Source organism: Mobula birostris, chromosome 12, assembly GCF_030028105.1.
Source record: "Mobula birostris isolate sMobBir1 chromosome 12, sMobBir1.hap1, whole genome shotgun sequence".
NCBI lineage: Eukaryota > Metazoa > Chordata > Chondrichthyes > Myliobatiformes > Myliobatidae > Mobula > Mobula birostris.
Window position 1 is genome coordinate 15,236,121 of NC_092381.1, and position 23,988 is coordinate 15,260,108.

At 45.3% G+C, this 23,988-nt stretch overlaps 1 protein-coding gene across 2 annotated transcripts in view; it reads right to left on the reverse strand.

Annotated features, from left to right (window-relative positions):
• The window catches only part of st6galnac3 (ST6 (alpha-N-acetyl-neuraminyl-2,3-beta-galactosyl-1,3)-N-acetylgalactosaminide alpha-2,6-sialyltransferase 3), a 279,773-nt gene extending 257,077 nt beyond the window's left edge, over positions 1-22,696 (reverse strand). For both annotated transcript variants that reach the window (XM_072273355.1, XM_072273354.1), the window contains exon 1: positions 22,470-22,696. In XM_072273355.1, coding sequence (XP_072129456.1) covers positions 22,470-22,487 — 18 coding nt within the window. In that variant the 5' untranslated portion in view covers positions 22,488-22,696. The remainder of the gene's footprint in view (positions 1-22,469) is intronic.
• Between the last annotated feature and the right edge of the window lie 1,292 nt (positions 22,697-23,988).

Below are 23,988 nucleotides of genomic sequence, written 5' to 3' on the forward strand. Positions count from 1 at the left end.
ATACCCTGACGTTTAACTTCCAGGTTGAATTGGATGTGAAGAAGGTGAATGCAATGTTGGCATTCGTTTCTAGAGGTATAAAATATAAAAGCAGGGATGTGATGTTGAGGATCTATAATGCACTCATGAGACCGCACTTGGAGTATTGTGAGCAGTTTTGGGCTCCTTATTTTAGAAAGGATATACTGACATTGGAGAGGGTTCAGAGAAGATTCACGAGAATGATTCCAGGAATGAAAGGGTTACCATATGAGGAATGTCTGGCAGCTCTTGGGCTGTATTCCCTGGAGTTCAGTAGAATGAGGGAGGATCTCATAGAAATATTCTGAATGATAAAAGGCCTGAACAGATTAAATAGGGCAAAGTTATTTCCCATGGTAGGGATTTCTAGAACAAGAGGTCATGTCTTCAGGTTTCAAGGACATCCATTTAGAACTGAGATGCGGAGAAATTAATTTAGTCAGAGGGTGGTAAATCTGTGGAATTTGCTGCCACGATGGCTGTGGAGACCAAGTCATTGGGTATATTTAAGACAGAGACAGATAGGTTCTTAATTAGCCAGAGCATCAAAGGGTAAATTTAAGCCCTGTATTAGTCTTTGCCTCCTTGAGAAAATGGCACTGGCTGTCCACTCTACCAATGCCTCTTATCAGCTTGTATACCTCTAACATGTCACATCTCATCCTTCTTCACTCCCAAGATAAAAGCCCTAGTTCACTCAACCTTTCCTCTTAAGACATGCTCTCTAATCCAGGCTGCATCCTGTTAAATCACTTCTGCATCCTCTCTAAAGCCTCTATATCCTTCATGTAATAAGGCAACCAGAAATAAACACAATACTCCAAGTGTGGTCTCACGGTAGAACATTATTACCTCACGGCTCTTGAACTCAATCCCCCAACTAATGAAGGCTAAAACACCACAGGCCTTCTTAACCACCCTAATAACTTAAGCTTTCAGTCCATCAGCATACTGAGATACTGCAGGGATGTATTTGAGAAGGTGCTTCAGATAGTGGAGATGCTGGCTGCAGCTCCAGTTCACACTAATTCACAATCATCAAATGGCAGTCTATGATATCTAATCCAGAAATAACAATGGTTTTATCATGAACAATTGCTATCCATAGCAACTATGGAAAAGAGACATTAATCTCTGTCCCTACAACCAGTCTCCTAAACGAACTCGAAAAATTTCAGCAGCATCTGTGGGAGGAACAGAACTGTTGATGCTTTGGGTTGTTTCTTTTTCTCTGAAATACGAACAGTTCCGTTAGCTCCATAGATGCTGCTTGAGTTCCTCCAGCAGACTGTTTGTTGCTCCAGCTTTCAGCATCTGCAGCCTCGTGTCTCATGGAACTCAGTCCCAATGGATTGGGTGGAGACAGTTCAAGTTGACCTGCTTTACACAGAGGCCGGAAGAGATTCATCCACTATCTCAAACCTATTGGCCAAAAGCATAATGCAGAGGCGTCACTTAAAGACTCAAGATTGTTTAACATTATTTCCTGTACACAAGTGTAAAGGAGAACAAAATAATTGTTACTCCAGATCTGATGCAGTAAAAGAAAACACAAAAGATACAGAACACAATAATAAAAAACACAATAAATATAAATGTAGCCCCCCTGCCCCCCCCCGGCCACCCACAGGGTCACTCAGCTCGCTGTCGTCTAGGGAAACAGCCTCGGCCCCGCCAAACTGGATAATTCGTTTGTGTGGATGCTGTGTGAGGTACCCCACCCGCCCAAATAACACACAATACACCAGATGCAATTAAATGATTTACAGTTTACAGATATTACTGGAACTATATAATTAAGAGAGAATAAAATATAAAAGGAAAATAAAAAGCGCCACACTTATCAAAGTTCAATCTCTTCGTGCACAAAACCGTTGGAGCTCAAGGACCTTCTTCTTCACCCTGCGACCTCCTCGGACCACCTCGACCGGCCGCCTGGGACCAACAACGATGGTCGACCAGACGCTCCACACGAGTCCGTCTCCATCTCCTCGCCGAACGTCCCGCTCGGGGTCCGACCCCGTTAGCAGACTCACAGTACATCGTCCATCCTCTGTCTCACTCTCCCGCCTTCTGCCCCAAAACCCCGCGCATACAGTATCTTCAAATACACCAAAACCATAACAACTATCCCAATTGGTTAATAACACTCTCTTATCACACTCTAAAGCAAAACAAGCTGCTAGTGCAAACTCTCTCAGCATTTAACACAACAAAGCCACATTCTCCACATTAACATAACAAAGACGCCATTTTAATTAGCCTCCGCAGTAACATAAAAGTCGAAACCCCCTTACACTCTCCCCCCACCAAATAAAGTCATGTCCTCATGACTTCTAAATAACTCGCCAACCAGTCCTGCAGACACACACCACACACATACACAGATACACACAGTGACAGTGCTCCCCAAACAGTGGACCTTACTCCCATCCCACGGGCGCTGCATAGGCCAACCTATCTGGGAGCCTCTTAACCCTCTGAGACCTCCGTACCCCCTCACCTAAACCCAAAAGGCTCAGACACTACTAGGGATACCTCGGGCCTGCTTGCCAGCTCCTCTCTCACTCAGGCCACCACTACAGCTCGGAGCCCCCTGTCCCGTGTCCGGGGCCCCACCTCTCCTCCTTCCTGATCCTGCCGTAACTCAGTCTGCCCACAGCTAGCCCTCCCCACTACACCTGACTCAGTGGGAGAAGGGCCAAAGGTCTCTTCCTCAATCACGGGGAAGTTAGCGAAAGGCAGCATGTTCCACATGTGCAGCACATCATCCTTCGAATCCGTATCCTTCCTCATTCCCGCGATCGACAGCTGCTGTTTGAGTTTCTCCAAACTGAAACATTTAGCCGGGGCTACCCCTTCAGCCTCCTGCAGTCGAGACGTCAGCTTCTTCGGGGACTCCTTCAACTCTCGCCACAGCCTCAGCAGTTCTGACTCAGGGTTCCTGGCCATCTCAGTCTGGGACGCAGTTACCCCACCAGCTTCTTCCACCCTGACCCGAAAAGCAGCAGTTAAAGGATGTTCAGCCTCCGGTTGTTTCTTCCTGAGGGCGTCCTCCAGGTCAACTTTCAGTTTTTCCACTTCACTTAAACTCGTGATAGTCAGCTTCAGGTTCCTTTCAAGCATCCGCCTCCCTATTCCGAGATCTGTCCTCCATTTCTTCACCTCCTCGGGAGTGTAGTCAAATTCCCCTCCCTGGGCTCTCGGTTTTCTGTTGACCTTAGTCAGAACACTTCCTTGATCTTCCCCAACTTGCAAGTCTTCCAATCTGTTCTGAATCGACGTCTTGAGTTTCTGCTGATCCCTTCGAAGGTGGGACATTGTTTCTTCTCGCTGGATTAATTCATCAGTGCATGACCGCAGTGTGGTGCAAATCCCCTCTCTTCCCTGTGTCTCATTCAGATTGACGACCTGGGTTTCCATCCCCCGGTCCACCACCGTCTGTCCCAACAGCAGGAAGTTCAACTGGTATGTCGGGTCATTTTTCTCACATTGCACCTAACTCCTCCGGCCAAAAACTCCTCCACATTTGACACTTCGCTTCGGTCGCCTGGGCTCAGCCACTCGCCTCGCCTCATAGTCCCCCCAGGCGAATCCAAGCTCTAGGCGGTCATCCACATACGTCAAAACTCCACACACCTTCACTTCCCCCATGGTCTTCGTCACGCCCTGCAGGAAGGATGCAGGGGCTCCGGTTATGCCCTTGGGCATCTTTTCGGATTGAAAGAATTCTAGGGAACTAGTAACGGCCATCTTCAGCTCAACAGCCGCACTCCTCGGGATCTGGCAACATCCACCCCTCAGATGCAGCACATTAAACCACATCGTATAATCCACACACACGCTGCCTTCATCTTCCACGCCGCTAGGGTCCAGTTGCCACGACCTCTCTCTCACTGAGGTGCCTTCAGCGGTCAACTCCCCTCCCTCGTGGTGGTTCGGAGCATCTACTAAGAGGGTCTCACCCTCAGCTACTTTCCCCAGGCCGTACCACTGCTGGGTCTCGCTTAAATTCGGTACTGGCTCAAGGCTGCTACACACGTCCTCAGAAGCAACTTCGACACGCTGGGTGCCCAGAAAATGCCTTCATGCCTTTGTGCACAAAACAACTCCAGGGTCATTAACCAATCATCGTCTTCTGGATAACTACTGCCACTAGTACCCAAAGTCTCCGGTGCCCTTGTGGTTGTCAAGGATAAATGCTTCAGATACCGGATGTAAAACGAACTGTACAACAACTTGACCTGCGCCCCGGGGTCGAGGATGGCTTTAGCATCGCTTCCCTCTATCCGTAACGACACCCTGGGGTGTGGTCCCTCTAAGCCTTAAGGAATAGGGTCTTTTCCTTGCGGAAGTTCATTGGTACATTGCTGGGAACGTGCTTCCCCAGAGACCCCAAGCCATTCCCCCACTGGGCCTCCACTAAGTTTCCTGACACCTCTCTGATCAGCTGAACAACTGAAGGAGGGGCTGATCCCCTGAAATGATCCATCTGGCACTGCAAGCAATTTAGCCGCCCTCCTAGCCAGAGAAGACACACTGAAAACTTTCCCCCTCTTTCAAATAACTGACAGCTGTCACTACGGTGTAAGTGAACCTGACAGCTCTAACACCGTCACCAGCCCGCCTACTCAAACTTTCAACCAATCCCTGTCGCTCTCCCTCAACCAAGCACTGCCACTCATCTGACAACTGAGAGATCCGCTCCGCCCACATCTCACACGCCTCCGTCCCTCCTGGGGTGGACACTATCCCAAGTGCCAGGCGGAGCCTGCCAGAGCTAGAACATTTATTCGCAGACCCTACCTCCAAATCAGACCACTCTTTCCTCTCTCTCTCCCAACCGCATGGACAGCCCCGAGTGCTACCTCCAACTCGTCAATGCTAGTCTGAACTCGAACAAAGACTGCACCCACAACACATACAGCAATCACCAGCAAAAAACCCACAGAGACACGCATTACAGATTTAAACAGGGCACCCACACAGCATACCAGCAGACTCAATCCCGGACAAATCCCACACAATGTAGCCCCCCCGGCCACCCTCAGGGTCGCTCGGCTCGCTGTCGTCTAGGGAAACAGCCTCGGCCCCGCCAAACTGGATAATTCGTTTGTGTGGATGCTGTGTGATGTACACCACCCCGCCCAAATAACAGACGATACACCAGATGCAATTAAATGATTTACAGTTTATAGATATTACTGGAACTATATAATTAAGAGAGAATAAAATATAAAAGGAAAATAAAAGGCGCCACACTTATCAAAGTTCAATCTCTTCGCGCACAAAACCGTTGGAGCTCAAGGACCTTCTTCTTCACCCTGCGACCTCCTCGGACCACCTCGACCGGCCGCCTGGGACCAACAACAGTGGTCGACCAGACGCTCCGCACGAGTCCGTCTCCGTCTCCCCGCCAAATGCCCTCCTCGGGGTCCGACCCCGTTAGTGGACATCACAGCACATCGTCTATCCTCTGTCTTGCTCTCCCGCCTTCTGCCCCAAAACCCTGCGCATACAGTATCTTCAAATACACCAAAACCATAACAACTATCCCAATTGGTTAATAACATTCTCTTATCACCCTCTAAACCAAAACAAGCTGCTAGCGCAAACTCTCTCAGCATTTAACACAACAAAGCCGCATTCCCCACATTAACATAACAAAGACGCCATTTTAATTAGCCTCCGCAGTAACATAAAAGTCGAAACCCCCTTACATAAATATGTAAGATACCTTATGTACATCGATTGATTGTATGTTCATAAGGTGACAGTAGGCTGTACATAAGATGACTGTGGTGGAGTTAGTGGGTGGAGGTATTGATCAGCCTTACTGCTTGGGGAAATTAGCTGTTTTAGAGTCTGGTGGTCCTGATGTGAATGCTATGCAGTGCACGTGGCCTCTCTGGTGAATGATATCTGTTATCTGTCAAGTAGGGATCCGTGTACAATCCTGATTTGATGGAGACAGATGTGAGAGTACGGAGGAACATCTGGAAAACTTCTGAAATGCCCGCTTCGCTGCCACTGCTACTGTGTGATAACCGGAATCTCCGGAGCTGAAGGCCCTGAAATCCTCGGCTTTGCGTGTTTCAGCAGCTGGGGCGAAGTCGAAGGCACTCGGCAGAGGATGGCGCTCGGAAGGTTGTATCAGAGAGGCTGGTCGGAATCTCGAAGTTTTCGGACGGATGGACTCAGTGTTGGCTGTGGTCGGGTGCTTCCAAGGCATCGGCAAGTTGACGGTGCCTGGAGGTTTATGGCAGGGAGTTTCTCCCTTTTGCCGCCTGCTATCGGGGACTCGGGAGTTGATCGACTCGGGGACTTTTGAGACTTTATTTACCATGCCCATGGTTTGTTCTTCATCAAATTATGGTATTGCTTTGCACTGCTGTAACTATATGTTATAATTATGTGGTTCTGTCAGTGTTAGTCTTTGGTTTGTCCTGTTTTCTGTGATATTGCTCCGGAGAAACATTGTATCATTTCTTAATGCATGTATGCATTTCTAAATGACAATAAAGGAGGACTGAGTGTTCTCATAATCTAATCTAATGTTACTTCCTCCCTGATGGGAGCAGGACAAATGTCGATTAGCAGGGTGGGAGGGAACTTCATGGTGTTACTGGCCCTTTTCCAGCACCATTCTGTATACATGTCCTTGACGGCAGATAGGCTGGTGTGGTTTTGACTACTCATCATAGTTTCCATACCAAGCAATGATGCAGCTTGTCAGGGTGCACTCTACTGCATTTCTGTAGAACGACATGAGCACACATGTGCAAAGTCTAGTTCTCTTCAGCCTCCTCAGAAAGGAGAGATATTGACAAGCTATAGTAACCGTGGGAGCAATTGAAAACTCTAGCTCTTTTCTACAGATATATGGTGGAGAACATTCTGACGGGTTGCATCACAGCCTGGTATGGAGGCTCCAATGCTCAGGGTTCAACGAGACTGCAGAGGGTTGTAGACTTAGCCAGTTCATGTATGGGCAGAAGCATCCCCACCATCAATGACAGCTTCAAGAAGGCAGTGCCTCATTAACAACCCTCACCACCCTTTTCTCATTACTACCATCAATCAGGGAGGAGGTACAGGAGCCTGAAGAAGCACACTCAATGTTTTAGGAATAGGTTTTTCCCTTCTGCCATCAGATTTCTGAACTACCTCACTAATTCTCTAGCAATTTGTATGCCTTGAACTGTACCAATGCCATAAAACAACAAATTTCACGACATACAGTACACCAGTGATAATAAACCTGATTTTGATTCAGTTCAGCCGTAATATTAGTGATTAAATGCCCACAGTGCTCCACAAAATAGGGGAGACTGGCCAAATTTTACTGTCCTGCAATCTACCATACATACTCAACTACACACTGTTCTTCAATAGGGAAGCACTCACAGTGTTTCCATAAACAGAAAATTCTAAAAAAAAAGTGGTGTTCACAGCGCAGTCCATCACAGGCAAAGCTCTTGCCACAGATGAGAATATCTCCAGGTACAAGGAGCACCGACACAAGAAAGCAGCCTGCATCTCAAGGACCATTACCATCCAGGCTGTGCTCTCTTCTCATCGCTGCCATGGGCAATGAGGTACAGGAGCTTTATGTTCCACACCACCAGATTCAGGAAGAGTTATGACTCTGCAGCCATCAGGCTCCCGATAGTGGTTAGCACAACGCTTTACAGTACCAGCAACCCAGGTTCAATTCCCACTGCTGCCTGTAAGGAGTTTGCACGTTCTCCTTGTGATCGTGTGGATTTTCTCCAGGTACTCAGGTTTCCTCCCATAGTCCAAAGACATATCGGTTAGTAGGTCAAATGGTCATTGTAAATTGTCCTAGGATTAAATTACGAGATTGCTGGGTAGCTCAGCTCAGAGTTTGAAGGGCAATCCCACACTGTATCTCAATAAATAAATAAAATGATTCTCAGGGTAGTACACAGTAACAAATAAGTAGTTTGATAAATTTTTTTTGAACTTTGATAAAATAACAACTCAACTTGAACCTGACATTCATCCTAAGTGCTCTCTTCAATATCTTATAGTTTAACTGACTACTGCAAATTGCCCTTTATGTGGGCGGGTGATCTGTGAATCAGGGTTGAGTTAATGAGCATGTTAAGGAATAAGTGCTTGAAATACAGAAAAATAAGCTGGGTTTCAGAGGTGGGCAAACACATTCACAGCAGTAAGTGCAATTGGAATTACTTAGCACAAAATTAATCTCTGTATAATGAAATCTATTAAGTGCATCAACGTTGGAGGTTAGATTGCAGAGTTGGTAAAACAAGAACAGGATGGATAAACAAGTTGACTGTGTGGGATGGCAAACTCCCACCCAGAATGTTTACGACAAAATTGTGTCTCTGAGGTAACTCAGTAACAGAGTAGCAATCAATCAATAGGCAGCTCACTTCAACTGAAAAACTTCTCTCATAGAACTATGAAGCTTTGGAACTCTCATATCGCCACTGAGCACACAAGGATCCATTCAGCACATCAGGTGAGTCTCAGGTACTGACTCTCAGAGCAATCCTACCAGTCCCAATCCCCTACTTATTATCTGTCTTCTTTCAAATGCCCATTAATCCAACTCTTATTGGCAGATCTCCAGAGCAGGGAAGCGAAATACTTGAGGACATGCACTTAAAGTCGGAGGGAGCACATGAGGGGTATGGAGGGGTAGGTGCTTGAAATGTGCTGCTAGGGGCTGATACGATAGCCTCATCAAATGGACATCTAATCAGTCACCTGAACAGGCATGAAAGGAAGGATATAAACAATGTGCAGGCCAATGGGATGAGTTTAGATTGGCAAAGTTGGTCAGGCCCAGATTGTCGTGGGCTGAAGGACTTGTCCTGTGTTGTGTTCCAATTGCGACAAGGGGTTAATTATCAGAATCAGAATCAGGTTTATTATCACCAGCATGTGACGTGAAATTTGTTAACTTAGCAGCAGCAGTTCAATGCAATACATAATCCAGCAGTGACAGAAAAAAAATAGTAATAGTAAATAAAACAAAACACAATAATAAATAAACAAGTAAATTACACATATTGAATATATTATTAAAAAATGTGCAAAAACAGAAATAATGTATATTAAAAAAAGTGAGGTAGTGTCCAAAGCTTCAAAGTCCATTTAGGAATTGGACGGCAGAGGGGAAGAAGCTGTTCCTGAATCGCTGAGTGTGTGCCTTCAGGCTTCTGTATCTCCTACCTGATGGTAACAGTGAGAAAAGGGCATGTCCTGGGTGCTGGAAGTCCTTAACAATGGACGCTACCTTTCTGAGACACCACTCCCTGAAGATGTCCTGGGTGTGTGTGTGTGTTTATATATATCAGGACAAATATCTGGACCTGCCTCTCGGTTTTTTTGCACTACCTTACGTTCCATTTTTCTATTTTCTATTTATGATTTATAATTTAAATTTTTAATATTTACTAATTTTTACTATTTTTAATATTTAATATTTGTAATCCAGGAAGTGGGAATTGCAGAATCAAATATTTCTGTGATGACTGTACGTTCTAGTATCAATTGTTTAGCGACAATAAAGTATAAAGTACTTCGTGGGCTAATGCCCAAGATGAAGCTGACTAGATTTACAACCTTCTGCAGCTTCCTTCGGTCCTGCGTAGTAGCCTCTCCAGACCAGACAGTGATTCAGCCTGTCAGAATGCTCTCCATGGTACAACTATAGAAGTTTCTGAGTGTATTTGTTGACATGCCAAATTGCTTCAAACTCCGAATAAAGTATAGCCGCTGTCTTGTCTTCTTTATGACTACATCATTGTTTTAGGACCAGGTTCGATCCTCAGAGATCTTGACACCCAGGAACTTGAAACTGTTCACTCTCTCCACTTCTGATCCCTCTATGGGGATTGGTATGTGTTCCTTCATCTTTCCCTTCCTGAAGTCCACAATCAGCTCTTTTGTCTTACTGACCTTGAGTGCCAGGTTGTTGCTGCGACAGCACTCCACTAGTTGGCATATCTCACTCCTGTACGTCCTCTCCTCACCACCTGAGATTCTACCAACAATGGTTGTATCATCAGCAAATTTGTAGATGGTATTTGAGCTACGCCTAGCCGCACGGTCATGTGTATACAGAGAGTAGAGCAGTGGGCTAAGCACACACCCCTGAGGTGCGCCAGTGTTGATTATCAGCGAAGATGTATGTTATCACCAATCCGCACTGACTGTGGTCTTCCGGTTAGGAAGTCAAGGATCCAATTACAGAGGGAGGTACAGTGATTATTCAGGAAAGGAAGAATACTTCACCCAGAACATGGCCATCTTTAGAGTCCACCAATCACGAAAGCTCATTCAGTGAGCAGGTCTACAACAGGGCCACAAAAGGCAACATCCATCGTCAAAGACCCTACCATGCAGCCATTCTCTCTTCCCATTACTACCATCAGGCAGGAGGTATAGAAACCTTAGGTCCCACACCACCAGGTTCAGGAACAATTATTACCCTACACTATAAGGCTCCTGAATCAACATGAATAACTTAATTCACCTCAACACTGCACTGGTTACACAACCTACAGACTCACTTTTGAGAACCCTTTTACAACTCATGTTCTCGTTTTTTTTATTTGCACAGTTTTGTCTTCTTTTGCATGTTAGTTGTTTAACAGTCTTGTGTTCGTGTATGGATTTTTTCCTGGATTCTGTTGTGTTTCTTTATTTTACTGTAAATACCTGCAAGAAAGTGAATCGCAGGGTAGTAAATGGTGACGTGTGAACTTTGATAATACATTTACTTGGGCTTCTACCAGAAATATACAGTAGTGTAGCGCTATGACAGCACCAGCAATTAGATCGGGGTTCAACTCCCACCATATTCCAAAGATGTGCGGGTTAGGGTCAGTGCGAAGCACAGCCACACTTACTGTCCAGCACAATCCTTACTGATCTGATTTCACAGAAGCCACACATTTTCATTTATGTTTTGAAGTACATGTGACAAATAAAGCTAACCTTTTAAGTAATGGCTGAAGAGGACACATAACATTTACAAGGCATCTAGATACATATGTACATGGATAGGAAAGGCTTAGAGGGCTGGTCCCTTACGGTTATTATAACAAATGGGGTGGTAATGAGGATAAGCTCACTCTACCTATTAAATGCTCCCAATGACGTGTGAGTCCAGCTCCTGAACTTCACATGTGGCTTAGTTACTAAGCCTGACAGAGCCATTTCTACTGACAGGAGAAGGGGCAGCTTATGTAGGAGAAGGAAATATCTCAAACATCCACTGCCTTGCAGCCATATCCACTTATTAGGAAGGCTTTGGGAGTAAACCCCGAGGGGAAAATCCGGTGCTGGAGTCCTAAAGGCAATCCTATGTTGAGTTCAATGCTGACTGGCAACTCCTGTGATGCTGCTGGTACCAAACCATATCGGTCTCGGCTGTTCCTCTGGGTTCATCAGGTGTGTGGAGAGTGGGAGCTTTCTGGACGGGCAACAGCTTGCTCTCCATGTTGCACTACTCAAGCTTGCGTATCTAGACAGCAAGGCCGAAACATCCTAGTTGACCTTGACCAATGGAGGCCTCAGTTCAGTTCAGAGGGCTATGAGCCAAATAACAGGTGGAACTAGCTCACCGGGCAACAGAGCCAACATGGACGAGTTGGACTGAAGGGCCAGTTTTAGTGATGCACGACTCTGTTTCTCTAGATCAGACGTCAACAGATTTTTAGAAATTAAGAGAATCAAGAATTAGAGGGTTAGTCCAGGCAATCAGAGTAAAAATCAGGTTTATTATCATAACACAGGTGGTGGAACTTGTTGTTTTGTGGCAGCAGTATAGTGCAATACATAAAAAAATTAAGGAATATAAAAAGGTAAATAAGAAGTTCAAAAAGAGAACAAAATTGTGAGGCAGTGTTCATGGACCATCCAGAAATCTGATGGTGGAGGAGAGGAAGCTGTTCCTAGATCATTCAGTGTGTGTCTTCGGGCCTCTGAACCTCCTCCCTGATGGTAGTAATGAGAAGAGGTCATGTCCAGAATGGTGAGGGTCCTTCAAGATGCCGCCTTCTTGAGGAATCGCCTTTTGAAAATGTTCTCTTCAAGTGAATAAAAGATTAGCCATGAGCTTAATGAAAGGTGGGTAGGTACAATGGACCTCCTCGTGTGTCATGATGAGGACACCCTTGGGGTGGCAGAGCAACACCTTATATCATCTGGGTATTCTCCAACCTGATGGCATGAATATTGATTTCTTTCTCCCCTCTTCTTCTATTCCCCACTCTAGCCTCTTACCTCTTCTCAGCTGCCTATCACTTTCCCTGGGCATCCCCCTCTTCCTCCCTTTCTCCTTTGATCCACTCTTCTCCCGTATCAGATTCCTTCCACTGAAGCCCTTTACCTTTCCCACCCACTTAGCTCACCTATCATCTTCAAGCTATCCTCCATCTCTTCCCTCCACTTTTTTATTCTGGCGTCTTCCCTCTTCTCTTTCAGTCCTGAAGAAGGGTCTCTGTCCGACACGTTATTTCCATAGATGTTGCCTGACCTGCTAAGTTCCTCCAGTATTTTGTGTGTGGTACAATCGACCAATTGTTACCCACTGCTTCTACATTTTATAGAAGGGGGCAAATGATGGGCCAAGCAAAAGTGTAATGGATCAGCAGACTGATTATCTGGAATAGCTGAATTAATAGTTAAGCTTGGAGGGTTGTAGCGTGCCTGGTCAGAGTATGAGGTGAGGTTCCTTAAGTTTATGGTGAGCAGCAGTACAAGAGATTGGGGAAGAGGTCAGACTGAGAGCAAGTTGGTAACAAGCCACTGGAAACTCAGGACTGTGCCTATAGCTTGAACAGGAGTCTACTATAAAGCAGTCATCTGATCTGTCTAGTCATTGATTGAAGAAAAAAAACACAGCATAATGTGTAATTTGAAGTGAAAGTTATCGATCATTACTTCTGTGGAGAGCATTCTAATGGGCTGCATCACTGTCTGATTTGAAGGCTGGGGGGGGTGGCGAGGAAAGCTACTGCACAGGATCAAAGTAAGCTGCAGAGAGTTGTAAACTTAGTCAGCTCCATCATGGGCACGAGCATCCGTAGTATCCATGATATCTTTAAGGAGCAATGTCTATCATTAAGGACCCCCAACACCCAGGACATGCCCTTGTTCTCATTGCTATCATCAGGAAAGAAGTACAGAAGCCTGAAGGCATACACTCATCAATTCAGGAACAGCTTCTTTATCACTGCCATACAATATCTGAAAAGACGTTGAATCCATGAACACTACCTCACTACTTTTCTTCATTTCTGTTTTTTTGTACTACTTAAGTAATTTAACTATTTAATACAAATATACGTACAGTAATTCAGTTTTTTCCTCTATTATGTACTGCATTGCTCTGCTGCCACAAAGACAACAAATTTCACGACATATGCCGGTAATATTAAACCTGATTCTAATTCTGATTCTGACAGTAAAGTCTCAGACTAAAATGTTGACTATTTATTCCCCTCCAAAGATGTTGCTTGATTTGCTAAGTTTCTCCAGCATTTTGTGTGTTGCTCTGGATTCCCACTGGAATCTCTTGTGCTTTCAATTTTCTGCTGTCATTTAACTGCTACCTTTTCAGTCCAGTGAACTCCATATCTGAGAAACCAAGATTTAACTGTAAGATTACGCCCTCTCATTCCTTCCCCCCAAGAGAAAATAATTTTGTATCCACTCTGTCAAGTACTTGGTTCGCGTTAAGCACTGATCAAATACCTGACATAATCTCTTCTTGCAAAGTCCACACCTTCTCTTTGCAAAAGGAAGCCTTGGAAATCACAAGTCACTCATCAACTGGCTGAACTGATGGAAAATAAGATTCTGATCCACTGCACAGCAATCCCAGCACTTCTACTGAAAGCAGATCACAACCGTACTCGTTTTTTAAACATGAACATGACAATCCTTTTAATCTCTGCTTTGGTAAGTTATATTTTATTGAAATAGAGTGCGGAATAAGCCTTCTGGCTGTTCAAGACACACCACCCAGCAACCCCTGACTTTACCCTAGCCTAATCATGGGGCAATTTACAATGACAAGTTAACCTATTGTTAGATACAAAACGCTGGAGAAACTCAGCAAGCCAGGCAGCATCCATGGAAATATTTACCTACTAACTGGTATGTCTTTGGACTGTGGGAAGAAACCAAAGCACATGGAGAAACCCATGCATTCCACAGGGAGCACATAGAGACTCCTTTGAGACGATGCCGGAATTGAACTCTGAACTCCAAGGTCCTGTGATATAATAGTGCTGTGCTAACCGGTAGACTACCATGGTGTACACTGCTGGCAGTTGCTGGCATTTATACAGAGAAATAAAATAATCAAGGAAGAATTTCTTCTATTTTTTTTGCCATGGACCTGAGAGAGTTAGCAACAGTGGTTTATCATTCAGCTGCAGAGGGCAGTCTTACCTACCTCGAGGGCCTACCATATTTAAGGTCTTACAATAAACCACCAAAATGCCAATTATAGAATTATTAATTAATACCACTCGGTACTGGGTTTTTAGCAGATTATTATTAGACATCTGTGCTGAAATAGTAGATTAGAGTATTTCTCTCAAATATCAAGATGAAGTCTACTTTTGAGTTTTTAATCACCACCTAAGGTGATCAATCATTCCTCAAATCACTGTTCTGCACAGCAGCTATTACAATGAAGACAATAGTGGTGTTAAAGTCATATTCAATCATTCGAGGTCAGTATAAATCATTCATTCAAGACCTCTTTGGATTCTTATGCACATTTCTCCTGAATGGCAGTCCTCCCCAATGCACTTTTGACACTGAGGAACTAAAGATGCAAAAGATTAGCTTTACTTATCACGTGTACATCGAAACTTACAGTGAAATACGTCATTTGCTTCTAATCAAATCAGTGAGGATTGTACTGGGCAGCCCACAAGTGTCACCACGATTCTAGCGCCAGCGTAGCATGCCCACAACTCACTAACCCAACCCGTACGTCTTTGGACTGAGGGAGGAAACCCACGAGATCACAGGGTGAATGTACAAACTCCTGACAGACAGCGGCAGAAACTGAACCTGACCAGTGACCACTGGAACTGTAAACGATGCAGTAACTGTTACGTTAGGGTACCACCCCTGCTACCAATTGGCATTAAGCAGAAAGCACTACAGCAACATCCATTCTAAATGTTCCATCATCTTGTGTTGATGGTTAATTAATTTGCTTAAACTATCAATTACAGGAGTGCATTTGACCCATTGTGCTGTCCAGCTCTGCACGAGCTATCCATTTAAGAAATCTGTTCACATAGTGCCTTTTACAAGTTCTGTACATTAATTACATACTTTACTGGTGCACAGTATTCTATATAGAAAAGTAGAGCTAACAGCTACATTGCAAGCTCTTGCAAACAGTGAAATCAGCTGGTTAATTGTTTCTAGGTGTTGCTGGAGGAATCAATATTGTTCAAGATACTGAGGGGAACACCCGCATTTTGCTTCAAAGTAGGGAAGTTTTTGCTTCAAAATTGAAAAAGAGAGAAGTTGGATGGAGAAGAAACTACCGGAAGATAGAAAAATCAATGTTCATGCCATCATGTTATCCGCTACCCAAACAGAATATGAGGTGTTGCTCTTCCAACCTGAGGGTGACTTCATCCAATACTGGTTGTTTTAACTTCTAGTAATTACTCCTCCCCCTTCCCATCTCTTTTTCAATTTACCCTTCCGGTTCCCCTCTTACCCCTTCCTTTTCTCTCATCTGCCCATCATCTCTCCCTCGTGCCGCTCCTCCTTCCTTTTCTCCCATGATCCAGTCTCCTGTCCTATCAGATTCCTTCTTCTCCAGCCCGTCACCTTTTCCACCGATCACCTCCCAGCTTCTCATTTCATTCCCCCTCACCTGGTCTAACCTGTCACCTTCCAGCTTGCACTCCTTCTCCTACCCCCACCTTTTTAATCTGGCTTCTTCCCCCACCCCCCCCTTCCTTTCCAGTCCTGATGAAGGATCTTCATCATAGCGTTGACTGTTTATTCCTCTCCATAGAAGCTGCCTCTTTTAAGAATACTCTTTTGCGAGCACAGATTACAAAATAACCAGAGTGTGGCTAGAAACAAACTTCCTGTTCACTCTGAGTCTCACCTGAGAACCTGCTATACAAAGTAGCATAAATGTGACTCTATTAACAGGTTGTGCAGACCATTGCCTTCCATCTAGTCCTGGTCAACCAGGAACATACTGAAAACATACACTAACTCAATAACATGAAACAGAAACCCCTACTTCTACTTTATAGGAATGTTGAAGAACAACTTCTTCTCCTCTGCTAACAGATTTCCAAACAGTCATTACTGAACCCATGAACACTACCTCAATATGAACACAAGGGATTCTGCAGATGCTGGAAATCCAGAGCAACAGTGCTGGAGGAACTCAGCAGGTCAGGCAACATCTAAGGAAGGGAATAAACAGTCGATGTTTCGGGCCAAGATAGTCCTGATGAAGGGTCTAAAGCAGGGGTTCCCAACCTTGGATCCATGGACCCTTAGCTAATGCTATGGCATGAAACTGTTTGGGAACCCTTAGTCTAGAATCTAGATCCAAAACTTCGACTGTTTATTCCTCCTGATAGATGTTGCTAGACCTATTGATTTCTTCCAGCATTTTGTGTGTCACTACCTAGCTGTTCCTCTTTTTTTTCCCCCCGCACCATTTATTTATTTATTTATTTATTTATTTTTGTTGTAACATAGTTTTTTTTTATATTCCCACACTATACTGCTGCCATAAAACACCAAATTACACATCATGAATCAATGATAATAAACCTGATGCTGACAATCGGCAACCACTTAAATTTAATCCAGATCTCCTTCTGTTGTTTTCAATCCCATTCTGGTCTTGCACCTTCGACTCTCTGTTTGGTTAACCCCTTTTCTGCCTTCCCACATCACTGTCCACTTCCTCTTGATCTTTTGCTGGCCCTCTCTACCTCCCTTTTGTTAAAATCTCAAACTCTTCTAATCCAAGTGCAAGATCACCTCGCTGAGACATTGGCTCTACAGCAGCTGACTGTCTGTGGCTGGGAATCCAGATTTTCAGATTTTATTTTGCCATTCCAACACTCGCAATATTTTACTTTAGGGAACACGGCAGACTCAAGCCTGATTGTGGCTGATTACTCATCCCCTATCCCCCAGTGCCTTAAAATCTATCAATGTCAGGTTTTAAACTGCCATTTGCAGAATGATTCAACCCTCTATCACCTTTTGTATGCCAGTCCTGCTTTGGAGAGATGGGCCAAAGGGCCAGATGTTGGTGGGCCCTGCCTTGTGACCACATCCCCTGATTACCTGTACTTGGCTTTGCTGCAAGTGGAGGACTGTACAGGCCCCTTCTACTTTTGAATAAATCCCCACACATTTTAGAGACACCCCATGAGGTAGGGCAGGCTTAGAAGGCAAGCTGGTCTCATAAACTCATTTAATGCCCTGCACTAGCAGACCCTGTTGGCTGTTGCCCCACCGGCTCCCTACGACTCCCGCCTATCTTTGTACCACCTTGAGCAAAGAGCAGAGGAACAGAGACAACATAATTAAAAACCCCACCCATCCCAGACATTCTCTCTTCTCCACTCCTCCCATCGGGCAGAAGATACAAAAGCGTGAGAACACGTACCACCAGGATCAAGGACAGCTTCAGGCTCATTATTATCAGGCACCTGATCAGACCTCTTGCACACTGTGTCCGGTGCTCCCGATGTGGCCTTCTATATATTGGTGAGACCTGACGCAGACTGGGAGACTGGGTTGCTGAACACCTATGCTCTGTCCACCAGAGAAAGCAGGATCTCCCAGTGGCCACACATTTTAATTCCACGTCCCATTCCCATTCTGATATGTCCATCCACGGCCTCCTCTACTGTCAAGATGAAGCCACACTCAGGTTGGAGGAACAACACTTTATATTCGGTCTGGGTAGCCTCCAACCTGACGGCATGAACATCGACTTCTCCAACTTCCGCTAATGCCCCACCTCCCCTTCGTACCCCATCCCTTATTTATTTATTTATTATTATTACTTTTTCTCTCTCTCTCTCTCTCTCTCCTTTTTCTCTCTCTGTCCCTCTCACTATACTCCTTGCCCATCCTCTGGGCTTCTCCCCTCCCCCTTTCTTTCTCCCTAAGCCTTCCATCCCATGATCCCCTCCCTTCTCCAACCTCGTATCCCTTTTGCCAATCAACTGTCCAGCTTTTGGCTCCATCCCTCCCCCTCCTGTCTTCTCCTATCATTTCGGATCTCCCCCTCCCCCTCCCACTTTCAAATCTCTTACTAGCTCTTCTTTCAGTTAGTCCTGACAAAGGGTCTCGGCCCGAAACGTCGACTGTACCTCTTCCTAGAGATGCTGCCTGGCCTGCTGCATTCACCAGCATTTTTTGTGTGTGTTGCTTGAAATTCCAGCATCTGCAGATTTCTTCGTGTTTGTGAAAATAAGATTGACTCTTGATCTCACAAATTATTTACTTGCAGAGAAACAACTGACCCTTGGATCTGTGCCACACAGCAACCCGTTTTAATCCTAGCCTAATCACACAACAACTTACAAAGACCAACTAACCTACCAACTGTACATCTTTGGACTGTGGGAGGAAACCAGAGTACCCAGAGAAAACCCACACGGTCAGCAGGAGAACGTACAAACTCCCTACAGACGGGGCAGGAACTGAACCCGGGTCACTGGTGTTGTAAAGTGTTGTGCCAACCACTACTATACCATACCACCCCAATCTACATCGTTTCGATCTTGCCCCTTATAGTCTTCCTGTACTACACTTTCTCTGTAGCTGCTACACTTTATTCTGCGTTGTTATCGTTTTACCTTGTTCTGGCTCAACGCACTGCGTAATGATCGATCTGTATGAACAATATGTAAGACAAACTTTTCACTTATGACAATAAAAAATACAATTCCAATATCAATACCTAATATTCCCCACTATAACAATCAATCTGAAAATGACCAATTTATTCCCATAGAAACACCGATATTCTTGAATGGAAAAGTCTACAAAATGTAGTGGATATGGCCCGGTCCATTATGGGTAAGGCCCTCCCCACCATTGAGTACATCTACACAGAGTGTTGTTGCAGGAAAGCAGCATCCTCAATCAACAACCTGCACCATCCAAGCTATGGTCTCTCCTCGCTGCTGCCATCATGGAGGTACAGAAGCCTCAGGACCCATACCACCATGTTCAGGAACAGCTGCTACCCTTCCACATCAGGGCCATGAACAAAGCGGATAACTTCGCTTACCCCAACACTGAACTGTTCCCACAATCTAGGGTAAACACGAGGAATTCTGCAGATGCTGGAAATTCAAGCAACACACATCAAAGTTGCTGGTGAATGCAGCAGGCCAGGCAGCATCTCTAGGAAGAGGTACAGTCGACGTTTTGGGCCGAGACCCTTCGTCAGGACTAACTGAAGGAAGAGCTAGTAAGAGATTTGAAAGTGGGAGGGGGAGGGGGAGGGGGAGATCCAAAATGATAGGAGAAGACAGGAGGGGGAGGGATGGAGCCAAGAGCTGGACAGGTGATTGGCAAAGGGGATATGAGAGGATCAGGGGGCAGGAGGCCCAGGGAGAAGGAAAAGGGGGAGGGGGGGGGGAAAACCCAGAGGATGGGCAAGGGGTATAGTCAGAGGGACAGAGGGAGAAAAAGGAGAGTGAAGGAAAGAAGGTGTGTATATAAATAAATAACGGATGGGGTACAAGGGGGAGGTGGGGCATTAGCAGTAGCCCACAATCTAGGGACTCATTTTTAGGGACTCCCTATCTCATGTTCTCAATATTTATTGCTTAATTATATATATGTGTACTTTGATAACAAATTGACTTTGAACACTGTTGCATTTTATCAACCTTGGTGGGAAAGGAAAATTTTCTCCTCCGGATAACACACAGCATGACCTTCTTTACTCGCTCCCTTGAACAATGGTTAAGGGTGGGCCAGCCAAACCTTGTCTCGGAACATCACACAGTCTGGATGGCCCCCTTATGATTGCCTGTTGTGCAAATAGGCACGAAACTGAGAGAGAGGCTTGTTAGTTTAAGGCAAGTCTCACAATGCACACTCTGCTGAGCTGGCAGTCCACTGCCACACATCCGTGATACACACCTTTCAGCTTCACCTTGTACACTACTGTGACAAACACAAGAGATTCTGCAGATGCTGGAAATCAAAGTTCTAACAGTTCAAAGTAAATTTATTATCGAGATACATATATGTCACCATGTACAACCCTAAGATTCATTTTCTTGCAGGCGTACTCAGTAAATCCCAAAACTTTGGAAGAATCAATGAAAGACCACACCCAACAGGGTGGATAACCAATGTGCAACCGACAACAAACTGCAAATCCAAAAAGAAAGAAATAGTAATTATAAATAAATAAACAATAAAGTATTGAGAACAAGAGATGGAGAGGACTTGAAAGTGAGACCCTAGGTTGTAGGGACATTTCAGTGATGGGGCAGGTGAGGTTGAATGAAATGATCCTCTCTGGCTCAAGAGTCTAATGGTTGAGGGGTTGTAACTGTTCCAGAACCAAGTGACGCAAGTCCTGAGGCACTAAGTAGGTTTTGGTTCAAAGAACATAGAACAGTATAGCATGGTATGGGCCCTTTAGTGCACGAAGTTGTGTCAACCTTTTAGCCTACTCCAAGATCAACCTAACACTTCCTTCCCAAATAGCCCTCCTTTATTCTTTCATCCATGTGTTTATCTAAAGATGTTCCTAATGTATCTGCCTCTACCAGCACCCTGGCACATCTACCACTCTCTGTGCAAAAAAACCTGCCTCTGACTCTATATTTTCCTCCAAACACCTTAAAATTATGCCCCCTTGTATTAACCTGGGAAAGAGTCTCCGACTGTCCACTTGATCTATACTTATCATCTTGCGCACATTTATCAAGTCACCTCTCATCCTCCTTTGCACCAAAGAGAAGACCCCTTGTTTCCTTGACTATCCTCATAAGAGATGCTCTCCAAATCAAGCAGCATCCCGGTAAACCTCCTCTGCACCCTCTCTAAAGCTTCCACATTGTTCTTATGAAGCAAACAGAATGGGACATAATACTCTAAGTGAACAGGTTTGTTGCCTGGATTGGACAGTATTCACTCCAGGGAGAAGCTGGACAAAGTTGGAATGATTTCTTTAGGGTGTCCATGGTTGAGGGACCAGCCAATAGAAGTCAAAATAATAATAATAATTTTATTTATTGAGCACTTTTCATACCAATTATGTAGCTCAAGGTGCTTTATAATGGGATAAAAGTACAAACATGAAAATAAAAGGCAACAATAAACATAAACATGAAAATAAAAGACCAAAAAATGTTAGTTAAAAGCGTGGTTAAATAAATAGGTTTTGAGCTGGCGTTTAAGTGTCAAATGAGTGCATCCCTTATAGTTTTAGGTGTTCAGTTCCACAGTTTAGGCGTGTAGTTCAATGAAGCTAAAATTATGAGGTGCAGATAGGGTAGGCAGAATCTTTTTTTCTCAGGGTGGAAATGTCAAGTAATGGAGGTCATTTGTTTAAGGAGAGCGGGGAAAAGTTTAAAGCCGGTTTACAAGGCATTTTTTTATACACAGAATTGTTGGCGCCTGCTGAAATAGTGAAAGCAGGTACAATAAGAACGTAAAGAGCATTTAGAACGGGTACACGAACAGACAAGGAATGGAAGGTTATGGATCATGGGCAGATGGGATTAGTTTGGATTGGCATCACGGTCGGTACAGACACGGTGGGCCGAAGGGCCTGCTGTGTTGTGTGGAAACCCGTTACACGGCAGCGACAGGAACAATCCGTCAGAACTTCGGACTTCGGCGCAAAAGGAAAAGAAAAGTTAAAGAGCGGACGATTGAGCGGAAAAGTTAACTACTACCAGATGTTGACATATTAAAAAAAACTTCAGCAAGCGTCACAGCACCATATGATCTCTCCTTCTCGCCACCCCTCCTCCCCTTCACGGACATTTCAGCCACCCCAGCCCCCTTCTGTCTTTCTCTCCCTCACACACACCACCTCCACACAGAACTATTCTCTCTCTTTATCTCTCACACATACAACCACTCCCCATTGCAGAACTAACCCTCCTTCTCTCGCTCACATACACACACGATTCTTTGAAAGAATTCAACCCGGGCATAATAGGTCGAGGCCTCTCGTCTCCCGGTACCCGCTTTTCCTGATCTCTCGCTTGTTGCTGGCTCTGACAACAGCGAGAAGATCTAGCAACAGGCGCCGGAGAAGCAGCCGGGGAGTCAAGGCGAGCGCAAAGCGGGGACAGGCAGCGGAGAGAGAACCCGATACCAGCGCCTTCGCTTCTTGCCAAGTGTGAGCGGTTCACATGCTGGGTTACCTTGCCAACGCAGAACATTTCTCCTCTCCCTTGCACAGCACTGGGGGGGGGGGGGTGCAGAAGCTTCTTCTCTCTCCCTCTTTGATGGCACAGTGGCAGGGAGATACCGACCAAGCGGTCACGGGGGATAGCGGATGTTGGAGAGCCAGAACACTTCAAGTGTTCTGGCTTGCTTTCTTTCTCTTTCTCTCCACTCGATCTGTTTCTGTGTGTGTGTGTCCTCCCCCTCTCTCTCTCTCTACCCTACCACTCCTCTCTCAGATCCCTCCCCTCCCGTTAATAGCTGTTAGCCACTCTCGCTGCCAGTCGGATCAAATTCCGACTCCCATCACATGACTCACTAAATTATTCTAGGACCCGCGGCACAACCCCCACTGCCTCCGAGTCAGATGAGCTAGTCCTTCTCAATGCTTCCTTATATTCTTTCTGGAAGGTCTTACCCAGGTTTGCACCAAGTTCAGGCCTCTTCCAGTCTGGGATAGGGGAAGAAAAACCGCGCGCAACAAAGGGGACATCGGCTTTGCTGTTCTCACCTGGTATCTCGCTACTATCACCAAGACCCCTCCGTCCCTGCTCGGGCTGCTTAATAAGATAAAAGTCCAATGGCGATACTGGAAAGATACTGGCATGGATGGAGGCCGACAGGCAGGACGCAGCGAAGGGGAATTAAGGGGGTCTTTACTGGTTCGCTGCCGGTGACTAGTGATGTTCCTCAGGGGTCAGTATTGGGACCGCTACTTTTCACATTGTTTGTCAATGATCTGGATAATGGAATTGATGAACTTGCGGCAAAGTTTGCCGTTGAAACGGAGATAGGCGGAGGGCTACATTCTGACAGGGGGCATCACTGTCTGGTATGGGAGGGGGGACTGGGGGTACTGCACAGGACCGAAAGAAGCTGCAAGCAAGCGTTGTAGAATTCTGGCGAGGATGAAGGTGTTGACGTATGAGGAGCGTTTGGCAGCTTTGGGTCTGTACTCACTGGAATTTAGAAGAATGCGGGGGGATCTTGTTGAAACCTATCTAATGTTGAAAGGACTAGATAAGGTGGATGTGGAGAGGATATTTCCTCTGGCGGTGGGGGGGATGGGGTGGGTAATCCAGAATGAGAGTGCATAGCCTCAAAATTGATAGTCATAGTCATACTTTATTGATCCGGGGGAAATTCGTTTTCGTTACAGTTGCACCATAAATAATTAAATAGTAATAGAAAAATAGTAATAACTAGTTAAATTATAATATGTAAATTATGCCAGTAAATTATGAAATAAGTCCAGGATCAGCCTATCGGCTCAGGGTGTCTGACGCTCCAAGGGAGGAGTTGTAAAGTTTGATGGCCACAGGCAGGAATGACTTCCTTTGACGCTCTGTGCTGCATCTCGGAGGAATGAGTCTCTGGCTGAATGTACTCCTGTGCCCACCCAGTACATTATGTAGTGGATGGGCGAGCTTTTAGAACAGAGGTAAGGTGGAATTCTTTTAGCCAGAGAGTGGTGAATCTGTGGAACGCCCTTCCACG